Raw genomic sequence first — 20154 nt, 5'->3', positions numbered from 1 at the left:
AAATAAGAGTGAGACCAAGTATGGTGTTGCCAGAGGGAGAGTGGTACAAATCAGAGCAGAGGAGTGGGAGATAAGGTTGGGGAAGAAAGCAGCTCCTGTGGGGCCTTGCAGACCACACCAAGGTGAAAACTTCGGATTTAATTTCAAGTATGAGAGAATCTATGAATTGGGCAGAGTAGAGGGATCTGTAGAGGAGTCTGGTTTATGTTTAAGAAGGTCTGAACTGTTTTGTGGAGAACTGATTATAGGAATTCAAGAGTGGCATCAGAGATTGGGTAAGAGGTTTTCCTACTAATCCAGGAGGAAGACAATGATAGCTAGAACTGGGTCATGGGAATAGAGGTGTGGAAACTGGTGAGAATCGTCATATATTTTGAAAATAGAATTGACAGGACTCGCTGATGTGGGAGGGGAGTTGTAAACTGTGAGAGAAAGAGAAGAGCGGAGAAGAACCAGGTGCCACTAGCTTAAATGGCAGATCAAATCACAAATCAAATCAGTAAGACAGTTCCTGGCTTCCAAGATGCAAGGAGCTCACATCATAAGGAAGACACACACACACACACACACACACACACACACACCCCTAACAAGTGTTGTTACAGAAATATACTCAGGAACTTCCTGATCTCTAGATTTTCCATAACTTTTATTTAAGTCCTTCTTCTTTAGCCTTTTGCATAAATAGATCACTGAACAGTGTGGCCTGTTGAGATACATGACATTTCAGTGTTAGCTGATTGTACAAATTGGTCTGTACAGCAGCATATTATGTATCATTACATAGCATACAAAGATCTATTGCTTGGCACCATAGAATGTATCCTTGTCCATGTAAACGTATGGGAAAGTATGCCTCTTTTTTGCCAAATTTCCATAGTGGTCCTAGGCAACCATGATTACTCAAGATAGAATCATGGTATCCTTTTCCATACTCCGTACGTTTCAATTATGTATTTGACAGAGCAGGGTAGAAAGAGAGAGGAGTTTCATGAATTTATGGTAAGGGTTTCATCACCCATGTAATGAAACTATAAAAAGGCTACATGGTAATAGGAGAATTGGTCCCCCACAATTCCAGAGTAGCAACTTGCAGATTCCCAAACTTTGGAGGGTGTGTTAAAATGTAGATCCTCAGAACCCATCGATAGAATTTCTGATTCAGTTAAGTTGAGAAAAGGGCCAAATAGTCTTTTTGTTTATTGAGCCTCCTTCCCTGGGTCTGATGCTAAAGTTATAATGATCACCCTTGGAGAAACACTACCATCTATCAGTACTTTTGTTTTATCCTGTGCCTTCTAATAGTACACAGAGGAATCATATTCAGTATAAAGTTTTAGAGCAAAGGATGACAAAAATACAAGATATTTTAAAGATTCTCTGACCTAAACCCTTTATTTTTTTTACTTATCAGTTTTAAGAAACAGATTGCTCTTAATTTCAGATCTAGTCACACATAAAACACATCTTAAAGAAGTAACTGTAGTTACCAAATATGGATTGCCTTAGGATAATTTAGTTATTTTTAATGGAAGCAAGCATGCTACACTTGAGTGATTTTATAAAAGCTGATTTAAAAAAATTTTTTTTTGCCTATGGCAAAAATTTTAGAAAGAGCTTTTGTGACTGCAATCAGTATGTTCAAATTATGCATAATTTTGTTTCCAACATTCTCATATTGGATCACAAGAAGTCAAGTATAATTACTAACAAGATGGAGAATTCTACCCTCACCTTGAGACATTTAGCATGTACTCTCATTAAAACTATAGGAAAAGATCCAAAGTTACAAGGAAAAAAATATAGTACATTTTATTGTTCCCTTTACAAGCATATCAATTTCAATGAATAATCACAAACTTCAGGAAAATGCTCATCAACTTCTAATGCTATGAATCCTTTTGGGACAGATCCATCGGCATTTACTGTAATTAATTATTCATGCTTTCATTAACTTCCTATGGTATACTCTCATTAGCTGAAATAAAGATTATATCCAAATTCCTGTTTTTAAGATAGGTCTTGGCTTTTCCAAATTTTACCACTGCATTAAATGATTTAATGTTCTCAGAAAAACTGTTGAAATAAGTTTTATTTTCCTAATGTATTTAAGAAATACCTGGAAAAAATCAATATACTTTTATATGAATTAGTTTTGTGTACAAACTCATAAAATTGCAGATGAGAGCTCTTAATATTAGATGATAATAAAAATTAAAAAGTGAATTCACAATTTTTAACCCAGGGGAACTTGTGTCACTAGCACTCTTGCTTACAACATTAGAAAAATATAGATTTTTAATCAAAACTCCAGTAAGTTCATTTTCACGTTGTCTACTCTATTACTCATAATAGAAACTATTCGTCATGGTGATAGATGGCTTAATAAGTGTAAATGAATATAATAAGAATTACTATATCATAACTTGAGTTGTATCTCTGAATATGAGAAAGACTGTGAGAACTTGAGCACAGTCCCCTATAGCCTCTGAGATGTTCCTGGGACAATGGACTTAAAGGGCAGGCTTTAAAACAAAACTGCTTGGGAAACTAGAATTCAAAATCAGCCAATTTGGGGGACACATTAAGAACAATTCTGTATAAGAGGTAGAAAAGCATAAAAATGAGCATTAGCTAATAAACCAAAAGCTAAAAGAAAATTCTGCTACCACATGAAAACCATCTCAACAGCTGAAATATAATCTCTAGTATTAATATTTCCTTTCTCTGGGCTTCTTGGACAAATGTATCCCATTCATGGTTCCCCTAATTAGGTGCAGCCCTAGACAAAATTGTAAAGAAAGCCAAACCTGTCTCCCCTTCCACATTTTTTCCTTCTTCTGATTACCAACCACCTAGGTTCTCCTGCAAGTCATAAGTACTTTCCTACAACACTGACTCTAAAATGCCAATGACACCTGATGCAACACTCCTGGAGGTGAGGGGGTAGTGACATTGCAGAGGAGAACTTTAGGGGGACAGTCCTGCCTGAGCACATATGGTTAATCTTGTAATGGTTACATTTGAAGGAGTACTCTGAAACTAGGGTAGGGATATTAACCTTTATGATCAGAATATGAGGTGACTTATTCATACATCTGCATAAGACAATTTTCCCCCTAAACTTGGATCAATGAAGAAAGCAAGGAAGAAGGAGGGAAGGAAAGGAGAAACAATGACTGCAGTCAAGCATCCTCAAGAATTACCAGGCAAATGCCAGGCATGCTTCCTGTCTTGATCCCAATCTACCAGTTGGAAACCCCTTCTCTGGAGCATTTCGGAAATTTGCTTCTTCTGACTCTAGTGGAAAGCAGTGTAGCATAGTGGTTAGGAGAGTACACTGTGGAGTTAAGATTAACTGGGTTGGAATCCCAATTCCGACATAGGCAAATTCCTTAGCATCTCCATACCTCAGTTTCCTTATCTGCCACATGGGGATGACATCATACATGGTGGTGGTAAGTAATAAATGAGTTAATACACAGTAAATGTTTAGAAAATTGTAAGAATAGCTAAAGCTTGACAAAGGTTGAATAGCCTCACTTGTGGAGTCCCAGGAGTCTCCTACTTCTATTTTGCCATACTCACCTACGCAAGGCAACCAAAAAACAGACATTTTCGATCCTCATGAGGGTGTTAGATAGAGGAAGGGTACTGCTTGTGAGAAAGAGTTAGAAAGAATTGTAATTATTTAATGTGCAAAGAGGAAAACTAAGGAATATTTCTGGGAATAGCTTCTATTTTGCCCAGAAGAAACAGAAAAGCTCAAATGACAGCAAGAGACCAGGAGGAATTTATTTGTGTGGGCTTTAAAGATGAAGGCTCTGACTGAAAAAGGTGTTCAAGTCTGAAATAATTGCCATGGGAGTGGAGGAGGCTGCCTGCCGCAGACACGGTTGTGCCCGGGGCAAGCCAATAAGCAAGGTGCCCTTGAAAGCGTCTTCAAGCTCCATGTCAATGTTTCTGAGGGAATCTTTCTTTATGTATGTATAAACAACAGAAATGTGTAAAGCTTTGGGCTAAAAACTTAAGATTTTAGCAGGAAAGTACTTGTTCTGTCTTTACTATGACAGGAGCATGATGCCGTGTTGAAACCGACCCCATACAACCAAAATTCTTCTTCATTCTCTATTTGAAATACTTATGAGTGATGATACAGTAAACACTGTAGCTTGATAGGGATCCTTAAAGAATAGAAACCGAGTTTTTAATAATGTAGGGGACTTGATTTTTGAGAATGTTCATGGCACACTCACGTTAATAATTTGATAGACTTGAGTAAACATCGAATGTGTAAGAGGATGAAACCATAAATAAAAGCAATAAGTAACTCATTTATGAGTGCTCTCATGTTTTGGAAATGCATATTAATTCTTAGAATAGTGTATATGCCAACTGTTCACGCAAGAAGTAGAAGAAAAATATTCTATAGGAAAGTTTCCAGGGGGTATATATGAATCTTTTCAGTAAATATGCCTAATGATTCTTTTTGACCTCACAAGATAAATCATAACAAATTGAGTCATGCAGTAACTTTTTGATATGCCATAATAAAAGACCTATTAAAAATCTCAGGATATGTATAGTATGCTGTCATACACGTAGATTAAGGATCTTCTGTTAAGGTTATAAAATGTTTTTGTCGTTGTTCTCCATCTTAAAGTTAAATATTACTTTTCTCAGGACAAATAGTTGAGGGTTTCCTTAATTCCAACAGTCCATTGTCAAAAACCCCAGCAGGAGAATGTTTCTATAGTGAATTCACTTTATTTCCCTGAAATATCATTAGAAAATAGCAACTTGGGAGTTAAGTCGCAGGAACTAGAATCTATGAAGGACTTTGCAGTAACACAATACTATCGTACAGCAAATGTGTCATTCTTCACCTGTTTTACAGGCCAATGTGACGAGGTATGGTACGCCGAAGCTTCCACGTATATGACCTCCCTATCAGACTTCTACCTTGCATCCTCTATAACAATTTCTCAAGCGTTTGGAATTCTGCATTTCTGACAGGGTGGGCTATTTTTTATGCATCGAGATTCCCCATGGAGTTAGTATTACTGCCGGCTACAGAAAAAGAAGAGAACAGACATTGAAAGAAGAGAACCTATCTGGAAGTCCCTTAAAAAATGGAGAAACTGGAGACCACTGAAAGGATCTGTTGCTGGGAAAGGACACACCACTGAGGAGAATCTAGGGGAGATCACAGCCCTGAGCCTTCACGCATTCCCCACCCCTACCTCAAGGTTCCCAGCTCCCAATGGCTCCGGGCTACACCTAGGTGATTTCCAGGGTATCCAGTTCTGTCCACGATATGAATTTTCCTCAAAGCACATATTATTCCTAGTGGGTGACCGGAGAAATGGGTAAAATAAAAGACAGCATATGTGTAATCTGGGGTTGGATGAATAGAATGTTCAGATAACATTGTTTGTTTTCAATTACAGTAATATTGCATGGTTGGCCAACTTGAGAGAAACAGATGGGTGGCTATCTTCATTTTTCTAAATATTTCCTGAAGAGTTAAGACATGTTCATAGCAGAGCTTTTATAAAGTTAAGACTCTAGTCTCCTGTTCTCTAAGTAAAACATTGCACTTTTTTGTGAGAAAGGGGGGTTATCTATTTCTTCTAAAATGCCTTAATGAATGGGAAAAGATATGGTTAGGTTACAGAGTACAGCAACATTTGCTTTTGGCATCATTATCTGGGGATTTTTGTGCTTTTCTTCCTCCTTTGCCTTATCTCTTTTTCCTTTTCACAGTTCACACTTACACAAACTGTGCCATTCATTGTCATGATAAAGCAAGTACTGAGTGTTTAGCTTTCATTCTTGCCCTGGGATGTTAAAACTGACAGCTTAGCACCTCTATTACTTTTTATCGGTGAGTCATTGCCCTTGCCAACACTCAAGATAAGAAAGTCTCACACTTGCCAGAAGGAGAAAAGAAAGAAAGAAAAAAAAACAGGAAAACTGAAAAGAGAACTGGGGCCGGGTTATACTAACCACAAAATGGGCAGCTGGAGGCTGTTTTAAAAACGGATGGGAATTGCCATTCACCAGGACAAAGTTATAAATGAGAAACTGTCTGGTGTGATTTAGGTCATTTCCAATAGAGTCAATTTTCAACTACCCAGTTAACCAGTGTAAACCTCTGAAGGAGTACAGAAATCCAACACTTGATCTCATCTTAATTCAAATGTTAAAAGACCTCCATTCAAAATGAATCTGGCTACTTCATACTAGATCTGTTTTTATGAGAGATTAGCCACAAGAATGGAGAATCAACATGTGATACTACTGTATTTGTATGTGTGTGTGTACAGATAAACTACGTCATGAGATGATCAGAGAATTCAATGACACATTAAGATGGTTTCTGAATCACTGCTATTCACTGATAAATTTGGGAAGATTAAACAAAGTTTTACGTTCCTTTTCCTCCTCTATTACAGACCATGTTTCCTGGCACTCTGCCTCCATTCCTATTGTCTGCATACTTACAAAAGAAGCTGCACAGGGCTGTGAGGAACATTCTCATTCAGCAGAAACCCCATGGAAGTTCCGTCCTGTGGTTCATAAAGGGTTTGAGAAGTCTCTGAAAATATGACGGTGATTTAAAGTTCCCATGTAGAACTAGTTCCTCTTTCTATTGACTGAATAGTTGAGGTCATATTGAGATGGAGAATAGCCATATTTAATGTATGCTAAAACCTTTCCATGTCTTCACAGTTTGCTCAAAGACCATGTGAAGTTCTGAGCAAGCATAAGCCACATCCATAAAACATCCTCTGCTGATTGATTCCCAATTACAATTACTTTGAAGTGAAATAAGAACTTAAAGATGCTTACAAAGCAATCTGTGTGAAGAAATCTTCTAATCTATAATTTCTCCCCAGTTATTCAATTGTCTTGCCCATATCTAATCTGATGGCATTGTGTTTTAGCGATTACCTTTTAAGAATCTTCTCCAGTTTCAAATTCTTCATTAGATATCCAAATCATTATTCATTATAAGGAATAAAGCTACTTTTTGATTGCACTCAAATTTATTTGGTTAACATAATATTTAATTCGCTTGTGTAATTATAGATATAAACAAGTCTGGAACTACTATGGATCTTACTGGTAGGAGCAAACATGCAAAGGGTGTACTAGGGAGGGGCTGGTAGCCTCTAGATTTCAGCTAGTCATGGCTATTAGTCCTTAAATAATACAGAGGGAATAGAGGGTGACAGCTAATACAGTGAACTGACACTGGAAGTCAAATTTAAATATATATATATTGTATTCCCAACTCACAGATGGAGAAACTGAAATACTGAAATTTTAAGTAATTTAATTAATATATATCTGGTAAAACCCTTGAAGAATGTACAGGAAAAATGATTATATGGAAAATTCTAAGCATTACCTAGGAAATAGCACAGTAAAAATGGCCAATTACATTCCAGTGGAGTGGATATGCTGGAAGGATATGCTGGAAGTGGAAGGATATGCTGGAAGTGGAGGGATAGGACTCAAGGAAGCCTTCTCCAAAAGAAGGGTGCTTAAGTTGAAGTGCAAACCAACCAGACAGAAGAGGCACAGAGGCCCCAGGGTACGAAGGAGGGACAAGGCAAAGAGCACAGCATGGGAAGAGAATTGCCAGTAGTTCCTGGAGTAAAATGAACACGATTAAATGAAATGAGTTAAAGAAGTGAGTAGAGGCCAAATACAAAAAGAGACTATATTATGCTAGAGAATTTAAACTTTGCTCTGAGGACAGTAGGAATTAGGCATTGGAATCACAGGTTCAGATATGATCTTTCGGCTTATCACTTGAGTGCACTGTGGAGAAAGGACTGAAATGCCAGATAGGAAGGAGGCTATAGTGGTAATCCAAGCAAGAGCTGATGGTGGTCTGAGTTTGCATAACACCTCTGGAGATGGAGAGGAGATATACATTTAGTTGCTAGCTTCATCAGGACTTGCTAATTGATCAAATGCAGAGGTGGTGGTGAGAATGAGGACTACTAAGGGTGAATGAGGTTTCTGGAGTTGTAGCCATCTGGAAAGAGGGAGGTTTCATCATTCCTTGAGATGTCCAACTCATGAAGAAAAGGAGTAAGATTCAGGGGTGATGAAATTTAATCTTAAACATGTTACATTTGAACGTCCAGTTTGAGAATACCTAAGAGTGGTTGAATATGTAAGTCTCGAGTTAAGAGAAAGATGTGGGCTGGAAATATGGATATGGTAAATGTCAGCACATAGGTGTAAGTGAAATGAACAGAAAATGAAATAAGGAGAGTAGAAAACGGAGAAAGAAAATGAGCCAAACTTCCCCCAAATGGTAGCCAATTTCTGACTGCTTCCATCACATGGATGATAGGTCAATCAGCAAGCCACCACACTTATACATAAAGGCACATGTATAATGGCATACTTCTTTCTAAAAACTCCAAAGCACTAAGCTTGATTTTCCTTACATGAAATAGATGGGGGAGACTGAGCTGAACACAGCACGACTGTGGTGTTTCTTGACCACTCCAAGCAGGCAGAGTGATCATTCAAAACCGAGATGACATCGTTATAAATATTTCTTAATTGTACATCATCCAAAAAAGTGGTGGAGTTGACACTAACAGTAGTGAAAGGAAGAGGATGGGATATCATATCTAAAGTGTTCTTCAACTTCAAAGTGAGTGTTTACTCTCCCCCAAGAATGGGAGTGCTTATTAACAGGTGGTTTGCTGCAGTAGAAATCAAAGAGCACTGGAATTGGAGTTAAAGTCTCCACTGGACAAACTACGTCCACTCCTCAATAATGAACAGTTTAAGCAGTCCCCTAAGGAATGCTTTGGCAGATGGCCTGCAAGAAACAACGACCGCAGAAGTTGAAGTTTCAAATAAGCTTCCTTTTTTCACCACAAACAGATTAGTTACCTTCTCTGGGTATATATCCTCACCTAGAGGAGGAGGATGTTCACAGATTATCTCTGAGGTTTCCAACATCCTGTGGCCCCAACCACCTGCAGGAGTAAGTCAGGACACAGACTTCACTGGGGAAGTCCTATATGCCTGAATCCACCCCACTCCCCAACACCCGTCCCCACACCCCCTAGCTAAGCAGGTATACCAGTACTTTTAGCCTGATCGCATTCTCAATCAGAATTTGTCATCACTCAAAGCCCAGGCAGACTATGGGGCCTATATTAACCTCCTCCTCCAAGGTCCTAGTTTTCATTTTGCCTTGAAATGACTGTTGACTATTTTTATTATTCCTAGCTATTGCATACGCTCTACGATTGCCATCACAGTTTACTGGAAGGTCATTTCCCAGAATTTCCCCCCAGCTCGACCCAATGCACTAAGGCTGGCTATTTCCACGCCATATACCGTTTCCAATGACATGACTTTTACATTTTATTATTTTTATCTTTAGAGCTGACATATGTGTGTGAAAAAATCAGCCATTATTAATGTTAAAGGAACCGTATTTTTACTGAAACCATCGTTACATCTGTGGATAATTTCTATTTTTTTTTTTTTTTTAATTTGGAATTGAAAACTTTCCTGATAACAGGACTAACTTTACTCCTCTCAAGTTTGCCAAAATACCTCCAACTCCGAGAGCTGGCCTAATGATGTGTTCAGTTGTTTGCACACTCCCTTTTTCTCTTCAACTCCATTTGATATATGTTTCCCAGGACGTAGTGGAGACTGCTGGCCGGAGAGGCTGGAAACTCTAACTCCAAATTTCCTACAATCTCAGCTCCACTTTCTCCCGCGCTCCCGCCCGGGGCTGGAGCCCTGTTGTTGTCACGTGGACTCGGGGCGACTGGGCCTGGCCGGCCAATGGGCGCTCGACGGCTCCGCACGACCCGCCTCCCGACTCCACCGCGCCGGGACTTCACGCACCGCGGCGGGGAGGAGGCAAAAAGTTTCTTTGCGGGCGAGGGGGGCTTCGGCGCGCCGAGGCTGCTGGGGCTGCAACGCCGTTGCAGCTGGCCGTCCTCTCCGGTTTTCCTCTCGCTGCTCCGGGGCATGAAAGGGATTCGCTGCGGGGCGTAAAATAAAGGAGTTTGCCGCGGAGCGCCGGACAGGGCGCGCACACGCGGCCCCGAGCGCGGGCGGCCACTCTCAGCTGCAAGTTTGTGCCGAGCCCCGAGCGCGCGCCGGCTGCGGAGCGCCGGGCCGAGCTAGAGGCCGCAAGAGTGCGATGGGCGCGCCGAGGCTCTGCGCGCCGGCGGTGGCGCTGGGACTGCTGCTGTGCGCGGTGCTGGGGCGGCTGGGCCCGGCCGAGGGCAGCGGTCGCGGCGGCTCGGGGACACTCGGGCAGCCTTTTGGGGTCGCCGCCGAGCGCCTGTGTCCCGCTCCCTGCCGCTGCCTCGGGGACCTCCTGGACTGCAGTCGCCAGCGGCTGGCGCGCCTTCCCGAGTCGCTCCCGCCGTGGGTCGCTCGGCTGTAAGTATTTTCGAGGGCACTGGGGGGAGCCGCTCGAGATTCGCAAGGGGCCTGGGGCTCGGCGCTCAGTTGGCCCTTCTGGAGCAGTTGCTCTTGGCCCAGGCCTCGAGCGGCGCTCCGTGGGGATGGAAAAGGAGCCGTCGAGGCCTCAGTCTCTCTACCCCGGTGCCTGGCTGCAGGTGGACGGGGGAAGGGAGCTGCTGACAACTGCAAAGGGTAGAGCCTGGGTCCTGAGCCTTGAGCCTGCCAAGGGGATTCCACTGCGCTCCCCTGCGAGGGCGGGACAGGAGAGGTGGCAACCTACGTGTTACCGGCGTTTGCAGTTCTCCCTGAGTGTGTGATCCTGTGGCTCAACTACAGTTTCTAACTGGTTCTGGCCCCCTTTACTGTTCCTAACCAGTAACTGAGTGAGCCTTTGAGAAGTCCCCCTCGCCAGAGTTCCGTCCAAGCTGTAGTAGACATCCTTTTGTTGTTCTTCCCCTGTGCTTAATTTCGCCTATAAGAAATTCCGTAAAGCCTCCACCAAATTGTAACGCATCCTGGTTCCGGTAAGAAGTCGGCGAGACTGATGAGTAGATACGGAAAGAAAGGAACTAGTTTTCAGAACGAAGGGCGTGATTTCTGTAGCTTCTCAGCAAACAGTTTAGGACAGAGGACTGGACGCTGTTATGCAAGTTTTTGGAAGCTAGCTGTGAAGTCTAAAAACTTGAAATCACTGCCAACTGCGTGGAAGAACAAGGAAGAAAATGTAGTTTAGTTGGAAAGGCTGATTCTTTCCAAATGTCCTCTCCTTAGGCTCTCCAGGCCCCAGTCTTTTGTTAAAATTGGCGGACTTGTGTAAAATGTAAATAATCAAAACTTGTGTTTCTCAAAAAAAATTAAAAAGTTATCTTGTCTAAAAAAGTTGAAATACAGTCAGTCCATCCTTAATCCTTAGGTTTGGGCCTAGCAGAATTGCAACGCAAATTCTGCCTTCATCCTGGTAATAGTAGTAGAAAGTTTAGTCTGGTAGTTTAAGAAATTGTGTTTTTAAATCATTGCGCTAATCAAAATCTTTATTTGTGAATTGTGGGACTGTTGGCCCCAAAAGCACATTATTTGTGTTAATAAACCTTACTTTAACAGAAAAGTAGAATTAAAGGTTTAGATGATTTAATCTCTTATGATGTTTTAATAGTGTCTTTTTTTTTTTTTTTTTTTTTTTTTTACAATTGAAAGGAGATAAGGGCTTTAACCCTAAGCAGGAAGACTTTCAATTAGTTGTGGCTAATTCTGTTCAATTGCTTCTTGTGGAGGTCATGCTGCCTTATTCATGAAATGTGAATGGCTCTATTGACAACATATGGAACTGAACATTTGAATGACTGGAGGTGAACATGTATGAATAATAGAGAGATGAGAAAAAGAAAATGAATAGTCCTTCCTGGGGTGTGTTTAGAAATGCTTGAATCATTCGCCAAACTTATATTAGTAGTTTCTCATTGCCAAGTAGTCTATTGGGTCATGCCAGTGTGCAATATATATTTTTGGTGTGAACTTGGATGTCTTAAAAAAAAAAAAATAACTGTACTGGTCTTGATTAGAAGTTGAGTTAAACCAAAAGGGGTTTGATATCTATTGAAACGTTGTCTTAAAAGTAGCTGACCTAATTAGGATTTTGTTTTGCAGATAATTTGGTGGCACACTAAAAACAAATTACAGTTTATTTGGTTAGCACAATCTTTAATTACATTTCCGCCAGCAGTAAATTGTCTCAGTACAAGTACACATTCCTTAAATATATGTGAAAATAAGTTCCACTTGTATAAATAAGCACCAGGTCTGTTGTCAGAAGCCCCACTGTGATCACTCATTGGACAGTTCTGTCATCCTTGTACTTGTGTGACTTTTAACCAACTTTGTAGTTGTCACCAAGCCATGCGGTCTAAATTCTTTATTATAAATGTTTCTTTTGTTCCTAAAGCTCTAGAGGTCTCCTAGCTCCACCTTTGAAAGGAGCAGAAAAACACGTGGAATTGGGCTTTACTTCTCTGTTACTTGGTGTTTGGAACAGGAGGCATAAGATCACCGTTTCTTAAATTTTACACAATTATAAAAGCGTTTAAGTAGACTGTTTCAGAGTTGAGAACTAAACAGAAGAGTACGTATCATTCTTTCCCGTATCTTAACTCTTTCTCGGGTAATTAAGATAGTAAACATTTGCCTTAGGACTAATTGATGAGAGCACCATTCAGGAAAACTTTGTGTTTTGTGTCTTTTGTTGAATTTGCGAGTTAAAATCTAATGTACGTGCGTATGTAGTTTGTTCACTTTATTCGGTTGTAATGTATTGCCTTAAGAATCTCGTGTGTGAAAAATTGAGTAGTTTGAGCTGTAAAATAATAATACCGTAGTTCTCTTTTCCAAAAGTAACTTGTAGTACTTTACTGAAAGTGGCTTTTAAAACAGTAACTACTGGAAGTCTTTGCTTACAAACTGCCTTTAAAGGCAGACTTGAGTTTACATCTTTTGAGTTTGCACTTACAGAGTTCTGAACCCAAAGAGGAGTGCCTGTTGGAATATGTTACTTTAGCCAAAAGACAGAGAAGTTGCTCAATTGCCAGTGAGAGCTAAACGTATTAAAATCTCAATGGAGTTTCAGAATTATCTTATCACACAGAGATGTTTGAGTTAGCTGGGCTGAGGCGAAAGTCCGAAAGGTACTTTCTGCTGGTGTGGCTTTAGTGTTCTCCTGTTAGAAATCTTCTGCTCGGTACCAGAATTGGGGCTGGAGTGGGGGTAATGGGCCTTATGGTTTTCACAGCTGTTTTTCTGTATTTTCCAGACTAAAACTTGAACATAGCAGGCTGATTTATGAGTCACTTTGGATCAGTGTCTTAAAACAGCTACAGCCTGGCTTTTTGTTTTTCAGCTTTCCAGATTTCTGCTGAATTTGCAGCTCTGCAGGCCCCAGTGGGATTGATTAAGAAGCTGAGCTGGATTTGCATTTTAAAATTTGACTTGGAAGTCAGATTTCCAAATGCTAAAAGGAACAAAATGATGGCCGGAACCAAATGTTGTAAATGAATTATTTTCATGTATATTTATTTGCTTGCTAACGTGCAGGAAGACTTTTCTCTACCATGTAGCATTTAATTTTCAAGCATTTGGCCGGCTGAGTTCTAGGTAAATAGTTCACACCTCCTTGCCTCGCCACTTTTCACATTTATTAACCTCACTCTACAGAGTTTTTTAGTAAGGTTTCCTGGGGAAGGTGGTCATTAATGGAACCCTAAAAATGAAGAATCTGCTTTTCTCCCTGAATGTTCTTGCGGGTTTAAGAAAATATCGACATTGTATGACTTGTGTTTGTTTTTAATGTGGTTTAGCCATAAAAACAATATAGGGAAGACTGAGGAAAATGTGACATCCTTTAACTGGAAAGTAATCATTTCTGAAACATAAACTGTATTAAATCTAAATTTAGATGCATTCAAAGATTCGTGGCTTTAAGTATTTAGTAGTAAAAGTCACTTAAGAGGTGATTTTTTTTTCCTCCCACATATAATGTGGTTTTAATAGTACACAAAACTCAGGAATGGAAGTGTGTTGCAATAACTGAAATATTTAAGGTTGCCAGTTCCCGCTTCTGGATCAGAAATGAGTGGTCCCCAGCATGTGCATAGTTCTTGGAAGGCAGTTTCTCATTTTAAAGGTCTTTTGTTGGAGATCTCATCCCATTACTGGTTGAAAAAAAGCTCAACACTCGCTCTCTTTTCTCACAGGATTGCCCTATGAAATAATGTTTAAAACGAAGCGAAGAGTGTGGTTTTAGTTTTTTCTAATTAAAAAGAAAACCACCTGTATTAAAAGGCAATGCCAGATTGGCTCCCCTTTTCCTTTTAAAAATTGAAACAATCAGGGACGCAGTTTTATGCTGGTTCAATGTTCTTTAGTTAAGTGGATCCAAATGAGACTCTCTGTTGATTCAGGCTACCTCCCAGGTGAAGGACTCTTTTCGCTGGTTGTTTTTGAAACCCTGTGGGAAATCCGTGACTGTCTGTGGTGCTAAAAGCACACAGGTTTTGTTTGAATCCTAACGTGAGTTGTTGGGCCCACGGGTTCCTTGATGAACTCCAGACGGACGTGAGCTGGGCCGTGAGGGAAAGTGTCTGGCTCCAGCGTGGTGAGCATGCACAGCAGTGGTTGTAATTGCAGGATTTTTATAGTTTAAAGACTGTGCCAGATTTTTTTTCATGTTATAACTCTACCAGAACAAATCTACTCATGTCTGTTACTGTCTGGTAGGTCTTTAAGCAAACATGTTTCAAATAAAACCTTTGCAGATTTTTTTTTTCTATTTAGGTGAAATAGAGAAATCCAGGTTTATTCTCAAAATAAAAATTCAAAGACTTGAAAGGATTGCTGGTTTCTAATTGTTAGCTTAATAGATGTGCACCTAAGTTACACTGTGTTTCTCTGGATGTGATTCTTCGGCCCTTTATTTTTGGTTCATGCTTTTCTCCAGTCAAGTTTGGTTACCTAAAACTTGGGTTAGTTACAAGTCTTCATTTTTAAACACTGAAAGAATTAATTTGGTAAGGGTTGGTAAGCTTCCTTCAGTGGGAGAGCTTTAAGCCATACTGCTTGTAAGCCTGATTTTCGATGGCTGTTCCAACCATTTCGTTTTCATTATACCACGTGGAAGGCGCACATTCAATTTATTAACACATAAAGGGAATGCCATCAAATATTTACTGGGTTTCTTTAAAATTCTTGAATCTTAAATGCTCAGATGATGGCCTGGCCTACAATATTGTGTAAGTAGAAGTTTTGTTTTGCTTTCTTAAAAATAATGCTGTCTTATGGAAATTGTTACTCAGGTTAAGTCTTTGAGTAAGAAGCAGATGTATTTAATGATTGAAAAAAAATCTGATCATAGGTTTCTATACTGAAAAAAAATCTGATCATAGGTTTCTATACAGCCTACTTTGTAGGTGGTTTATGTGGTTTAAATTATACATTACATTATCAGATACTGAGATTTGGGAAATTCAGGAAAGTAGAATTCAGGTGGCTTCCTTCTCTCTCTCTCTCTCTCTCTCTCTCTCTCTCTCTCACACACACACACACACACACACACACACACACACAAAATGGTACTTGAAATAATTTGGTGCCTAAACCCAGAGAAACAAATATGTATAAAAAGCAATTTCTATTTTGTTTGACTGTAATAAAGACACCGATGCTTAATTTTATGATAATAATAAAAAGGTTTCTTTAGAGATTTGAGTTTCAGCAGCTTGCCTAATTAGTCACTTTTCATAGGCCATGACTTCATCATATCAGGTTGGAAGCGAGGAGATGGCAGGGGATGGGGAGGGTGAAGCAAAACAACCAGTTCACAAAAGATCTGTTCACCTTGTGCCAAAAAACATCTCCTAAAAATTTGTAGGCTCAAAGCACTTGAATCTGCCAGCCTTCTGAACTAATTTTGTCCTCAGAATTTGTATTTTTGATTTTGGCAGTTTGGTTACCATCTAGTTTGGGGAAAGGATGGACCAGTTATTTCTTATGTTGTCACTAGTGTTGATAGAGATATTTCATAACTGTCTTGCACTTTGTTAAAGACCGTTAGTGATTTGTTTTTGAAACCACCTATAACTTTATTTTTGTTTTCTCATAGGGACTTGAGTCACAACAGATTGTCTTTAATCAAGGCAAATTCCATGAGCCACCTTCAGAGCCTTCGAGAAGTGTGAGTCTTATTTTACTTTCTATTTGAGGTTGAATAAAATATACCACTTAACTGTAAAGAACATTTAGATAACAGTAAATTATTAAAAACTTTTAATTTGGGAGGTATCTTTAATTTTATAAAGTTTTTACCTCTGTGAATTACAGATTATCTAATCAGCATTCTTTTTGTCTTTTTTTCTCCCCCCCCCTTTTTTTTTGGCACCTAAAGGAAACTGAACAACAATGAATTGGAGACCATTCCAAATCTAGGACCAGTCTCAGCAAATATTACACTTCTCTCCTTGTAAGTGAACCTTAGGATTTTGTGTGTATGTTTGCAAGGACCACGGGTAGTAGCAGTTCTGCTAGAGTAAAGGTCTTACAAGCAAAATACGAATGTTTCTATAGATAATGTAGAAGCATTTTTTAAATTGGTTGACTTGTTTTCCAGCCATTTTCTCCCAAATTTGAAGTACCATTGTAACAACACACTTTATGTGTTGCTCTCATTGCTGAACTGGTCTCCAAGATTCAGAAGAGCTGCTTTCACCTCATAGAGACAGGAGTTGGATGATGTCCTGTAGACTAGGACTAATTCTGGTTATTGCTCAGTGGTCGCCATGGGATCTGTGGGTTAGGTATTACATAGTTCCTGGTGGAGGGTGATTGGAGTTGTTTTGTGAGAAGTGGGAGTTGGTAATAAGACACTGAAGTATTCTCTTTTAAGTGTGGTACCTGTAGCAGAAATCGAGGTTCAGAGACAATAAATCAAAATATCAGCTTTATACAGTTAAAATTAAGTATGTGATTGAAGTTATAAACACCACTGCATGTTACTTTACGAAGATGAGTTTTCAAATAAAATTAAAATTGTGCTAAATTTCCTGTATTTTTAGGACAAATAACATGTTTATACTCATGCTTTGGAGAGGTTCTGGCATAATTTTGACTTTCGGCACTTAAGGGTAGCATGTAGGATGTGCAACATTTAATTTCTAAAATTTAAGTAGTTTGCCACCATGATCTTGAATAATTTAAAAATATATTTAAGCCATTGAGCTTAAAATGTTTTCCTTCCTAATACAACTTAAGAAAAAACCACCATTGTTGCTTGCTTCTAGGAAAGGTGTTGTGAGGGTTGAAATTATACAGTAAATTTCAGGAAAGCTGTTCAATTAATTAAAGTGATCACTACCCAATTGCTTACATCTGGTGATTTATAGAGGTTGGGTTTTACTGAGGGCCCAGGTCACCTAAGTCACGAGTGCAGCCGCTGTGTCTGCTTTCCTCTGTTTGAATAAGAACTAAGTGACATTTGATACTGATGTGGTTTTTCCAAAGATCAGAAACAGAAAGGAATGAAAGAAAAAGGAGTTGGTATTTGACAAATAAACACTGAATTTAAGAAACATTTTTATGCTAGCATTAATACCTGTTTTCTTTGTCTTTCATAATTGCTTAAGAATTTGGTGTCGAAATGGAGTACTGGTTTTGGTATCTTAAACAGCTTTAGCTGTTCGCATTGGACCAGTGGGGCCTTTCTAAATCCCAGGGAATGCCTCTTCCCCCTGCTGTTCTCGTCCTGTGTATTGGCAGATTCTGTCAGCATGTTCAAGAGAGTCTTGAGTTGAGGGTCATTGGGTGCTTCATGGTTGAGAGGGTCCACCGTGGAGTTTTAGAATCTGGGTGGGGTGGGGAAAACAGTCTTCTCTTTGACTTGGTATAGAGTTGAAATCGTAAGAACTTGTAAGGAAATTAGAAACTTCTATTGGAAATAAACAACCTAGGTGATTTTAATTACACTTCAAGCTTTCCTTTATAATTTGAAAACTGAAAAAGAACTCTGGAAAGACAGAAGCCTTCGAAATTTGAACCGTCCTCCCTGTTTTCATTTGTGTTTTACTTTAGTGAGCGCTGAATAATCTTTTACTGAACTTGAAGACTCTCACTTTCTTTCCCGTTAATGTGTTGCAGCATGTCTGACCGGGGATTATTTTGTTCATTTTTATGTAATGAGAGATCCTATTTATTACCTAGATTACACAGCATCCGCAAAGGATTATTTATGTGATGGGACTGCTAATTCAATATAGGTAGTGAAAAATTGTTTTCATGCCTATAAAATATGTTGAAAAATGTATTTCTCTGGCTGTTTTCTTTTACAAATGTGTTGTTTTCTCCTGTAGTCCTCTTTCAATATTGCAGTACACTGTCATTGTTTCTGAAGCACTGTTAATTTCTGTCTTGTGTTGTATAGGACAGAGCACTTTCTTTTATATAGAAGTACTTGAACATTAGATCAGTACTTAAATTTCTGAAATTTCAAAAGAGATTGTTCAACCACATCCCATGGCTTAGATTAGAAACTTGCCATGGCACCACAGTTAAGCCACCATGTCTCTCAAAGTAGGTCTCAGGACTGTTTGACTTCTTTTTGATCAAGGTGTTTGGTTTTTGTTTTTGTTTTTTCATAACATTTGTGGAGGAAAATAGGCTTTTGGGAGTCATTTGTGCAAGTTAAATCATTTGGAAACATATTAAAGGAAAGGAAAAATCAGTTGGGAGTCTTGAGCAAAAAGATTTAAGGTTGGTTCTCCATATCTTTGCTGCTCTGTGCAGTGGGGACCCTTCCTAGCTGGAGGCAGAGAAGAGCACCTGGTGAGACCTTCACCTTCTCTCATCTTCAGGAGCCAGGAGCAAACGGCATCCCAGGTCCAGAGATGAATTCGTTTAGGGACCACTTCTGATAATGTCAGGGAAGCCTGGTAAAATACCAGGGTCTTTGGGATGGTGGTTGGATGAGCATTGAACTTTCCCTTAACAAAGTTCATCTCTAACCTTTTTAGGGGTCTGTCAGAATGTAAAAGACCTGAATAGACTTGCTTTTCTTTGAATCCCACCCAGAGCACATTTGACATGCTAGAGGCAGCACATGGTTTGTGTGATTTTTTTTTTCTTTTTTTCTATTTTGTAGCCGTGGCAGGATGCTGTATGTTAAGGGAAGAAATGCAATAATGTTTGGAATGAACATACATTAAAACTGTTGCCCTGATAAGGCACCTTGGTGGCTCAGTTAAGTGCCCGACTCTTGGTTTCAGCTCAGGTCATGATCTCATAGTTCATGAGATGGAGTCCCACGTCAGCTTTGTGCTGATAGCGCGAAGCCTGCTTGGGATTCTCTCCCTCTTTCTTTCTCTGCCCCTCCTCTGCTTATGCTCGCTCGCTCTCTCCTCTTCTCTCCTCTCCCTCTCCCTTTCAAAATAAACAAACTTAAAAGAATAAAACTGTTGACCTGGCATAAATAAGTTAATTTCACCAGACATGGTAGTTCTGACCTCCTGTGAGGCAGCATGAGCCACTCAAACATTGGACATCTGTAAAAATTATGGCTTGAGTTCGGGCAGTTTTGAGTTAGAGCATTTTTGTTGAATTATATAACATTATTGTTACATAACATTATTATTGAACAAAAGAGTTCTCACTGGTCATTAAATAAAGTTGGTTAGATCTTGGCCTTGACACTGGTGGTTTTATATAGCATTGCTCAACATGTAAGTACTTGCCTATGTGTTAGAGTTGAAAAGACTTAGGTCCCTGAATGTCAAAGGAATACCCAGAGTACTTGTTAAAAAATGTCGATTTCCTGACCCTCTCCCTAGAGATTCTGAATTAATGGGATTGGGTGGGGCCCAGGAATATCCATTTTAACACATCTACCTAGTTGGTTCTGATTAGATATTCAGTAAGTATTTCTGGAACCGCTGATGGAATCCAGTTATAATCAAATAAGCCTTTTCTCGTTATTTCTTATCTCAAGGGTAGAGCATTTCTCCCAAGCCCATCATGTTCTTTATAGCCTGTAATTTTTCTAGAAATGATAATGTCATCCTTCGAGGGTGGTTATTATAAACATTGCTGGTGGGACCTCAAAATGTGTACTCTACCAATGGACAGCCAATGGAGAGATTTAAGGCAGAGTGA

At 39.5% G+C, this 20154-nt stretch overlaps 1 protein-coding gene across 2 annotated transcripts in view; it reads left to right on the top strand.

Annotated features, from left to right (window-relative positions):
- The first annotated feature begins 9921 nt into the window (after positions 1 to 9921).
- Positions 9922 to 20154, top strand: part of LRIG3 (leucine rich repeats and immunoglobulin like domains 3) — a 51615-nt gene continuing 41382 nt past the window's right edge. For both annotated transcript variants that reach the window (XM_047868271.1, XM_047868270.1), the window contains exons 1-3: positions 9922 to 10452; positions 16121 to 16192; positions 16403 to 16477. In XM_047868271.1, the coding sequence (XP_047724227.1) occupies positions 10208 to 10452; positions 16121 to 16192; positions 16403 to 16477 (392 nt within the window). In that variant the 5' untranslated portion in view covers positions 9922 to 10207. The remainder of the gene's footprint in view (positions 10453 to 16120; positions 16193 to 16402; positions 16478 to 20154) is intronic.

The sequence above is a fragment of the Prionailurus viverrinus genome, chromosome B4 (genome assembly GCF_022837055.1).
Source record: "Prionailurus viverrinus isolate Anna chromosome B4, UM_Priviv_1.0, whole genome shotgun sequence".
Classification (NCBI taxonomy): Eukaryota; Metazoa; Chordata; class Mammalia; order Carnivora; family Felidae; genus Prionailurus; species Prionailurus viverrinus.
Note: the sequence above shows the minus strand (reverse complement) of the source record. Positions and strands in the feature narration are given on the sequence as shown.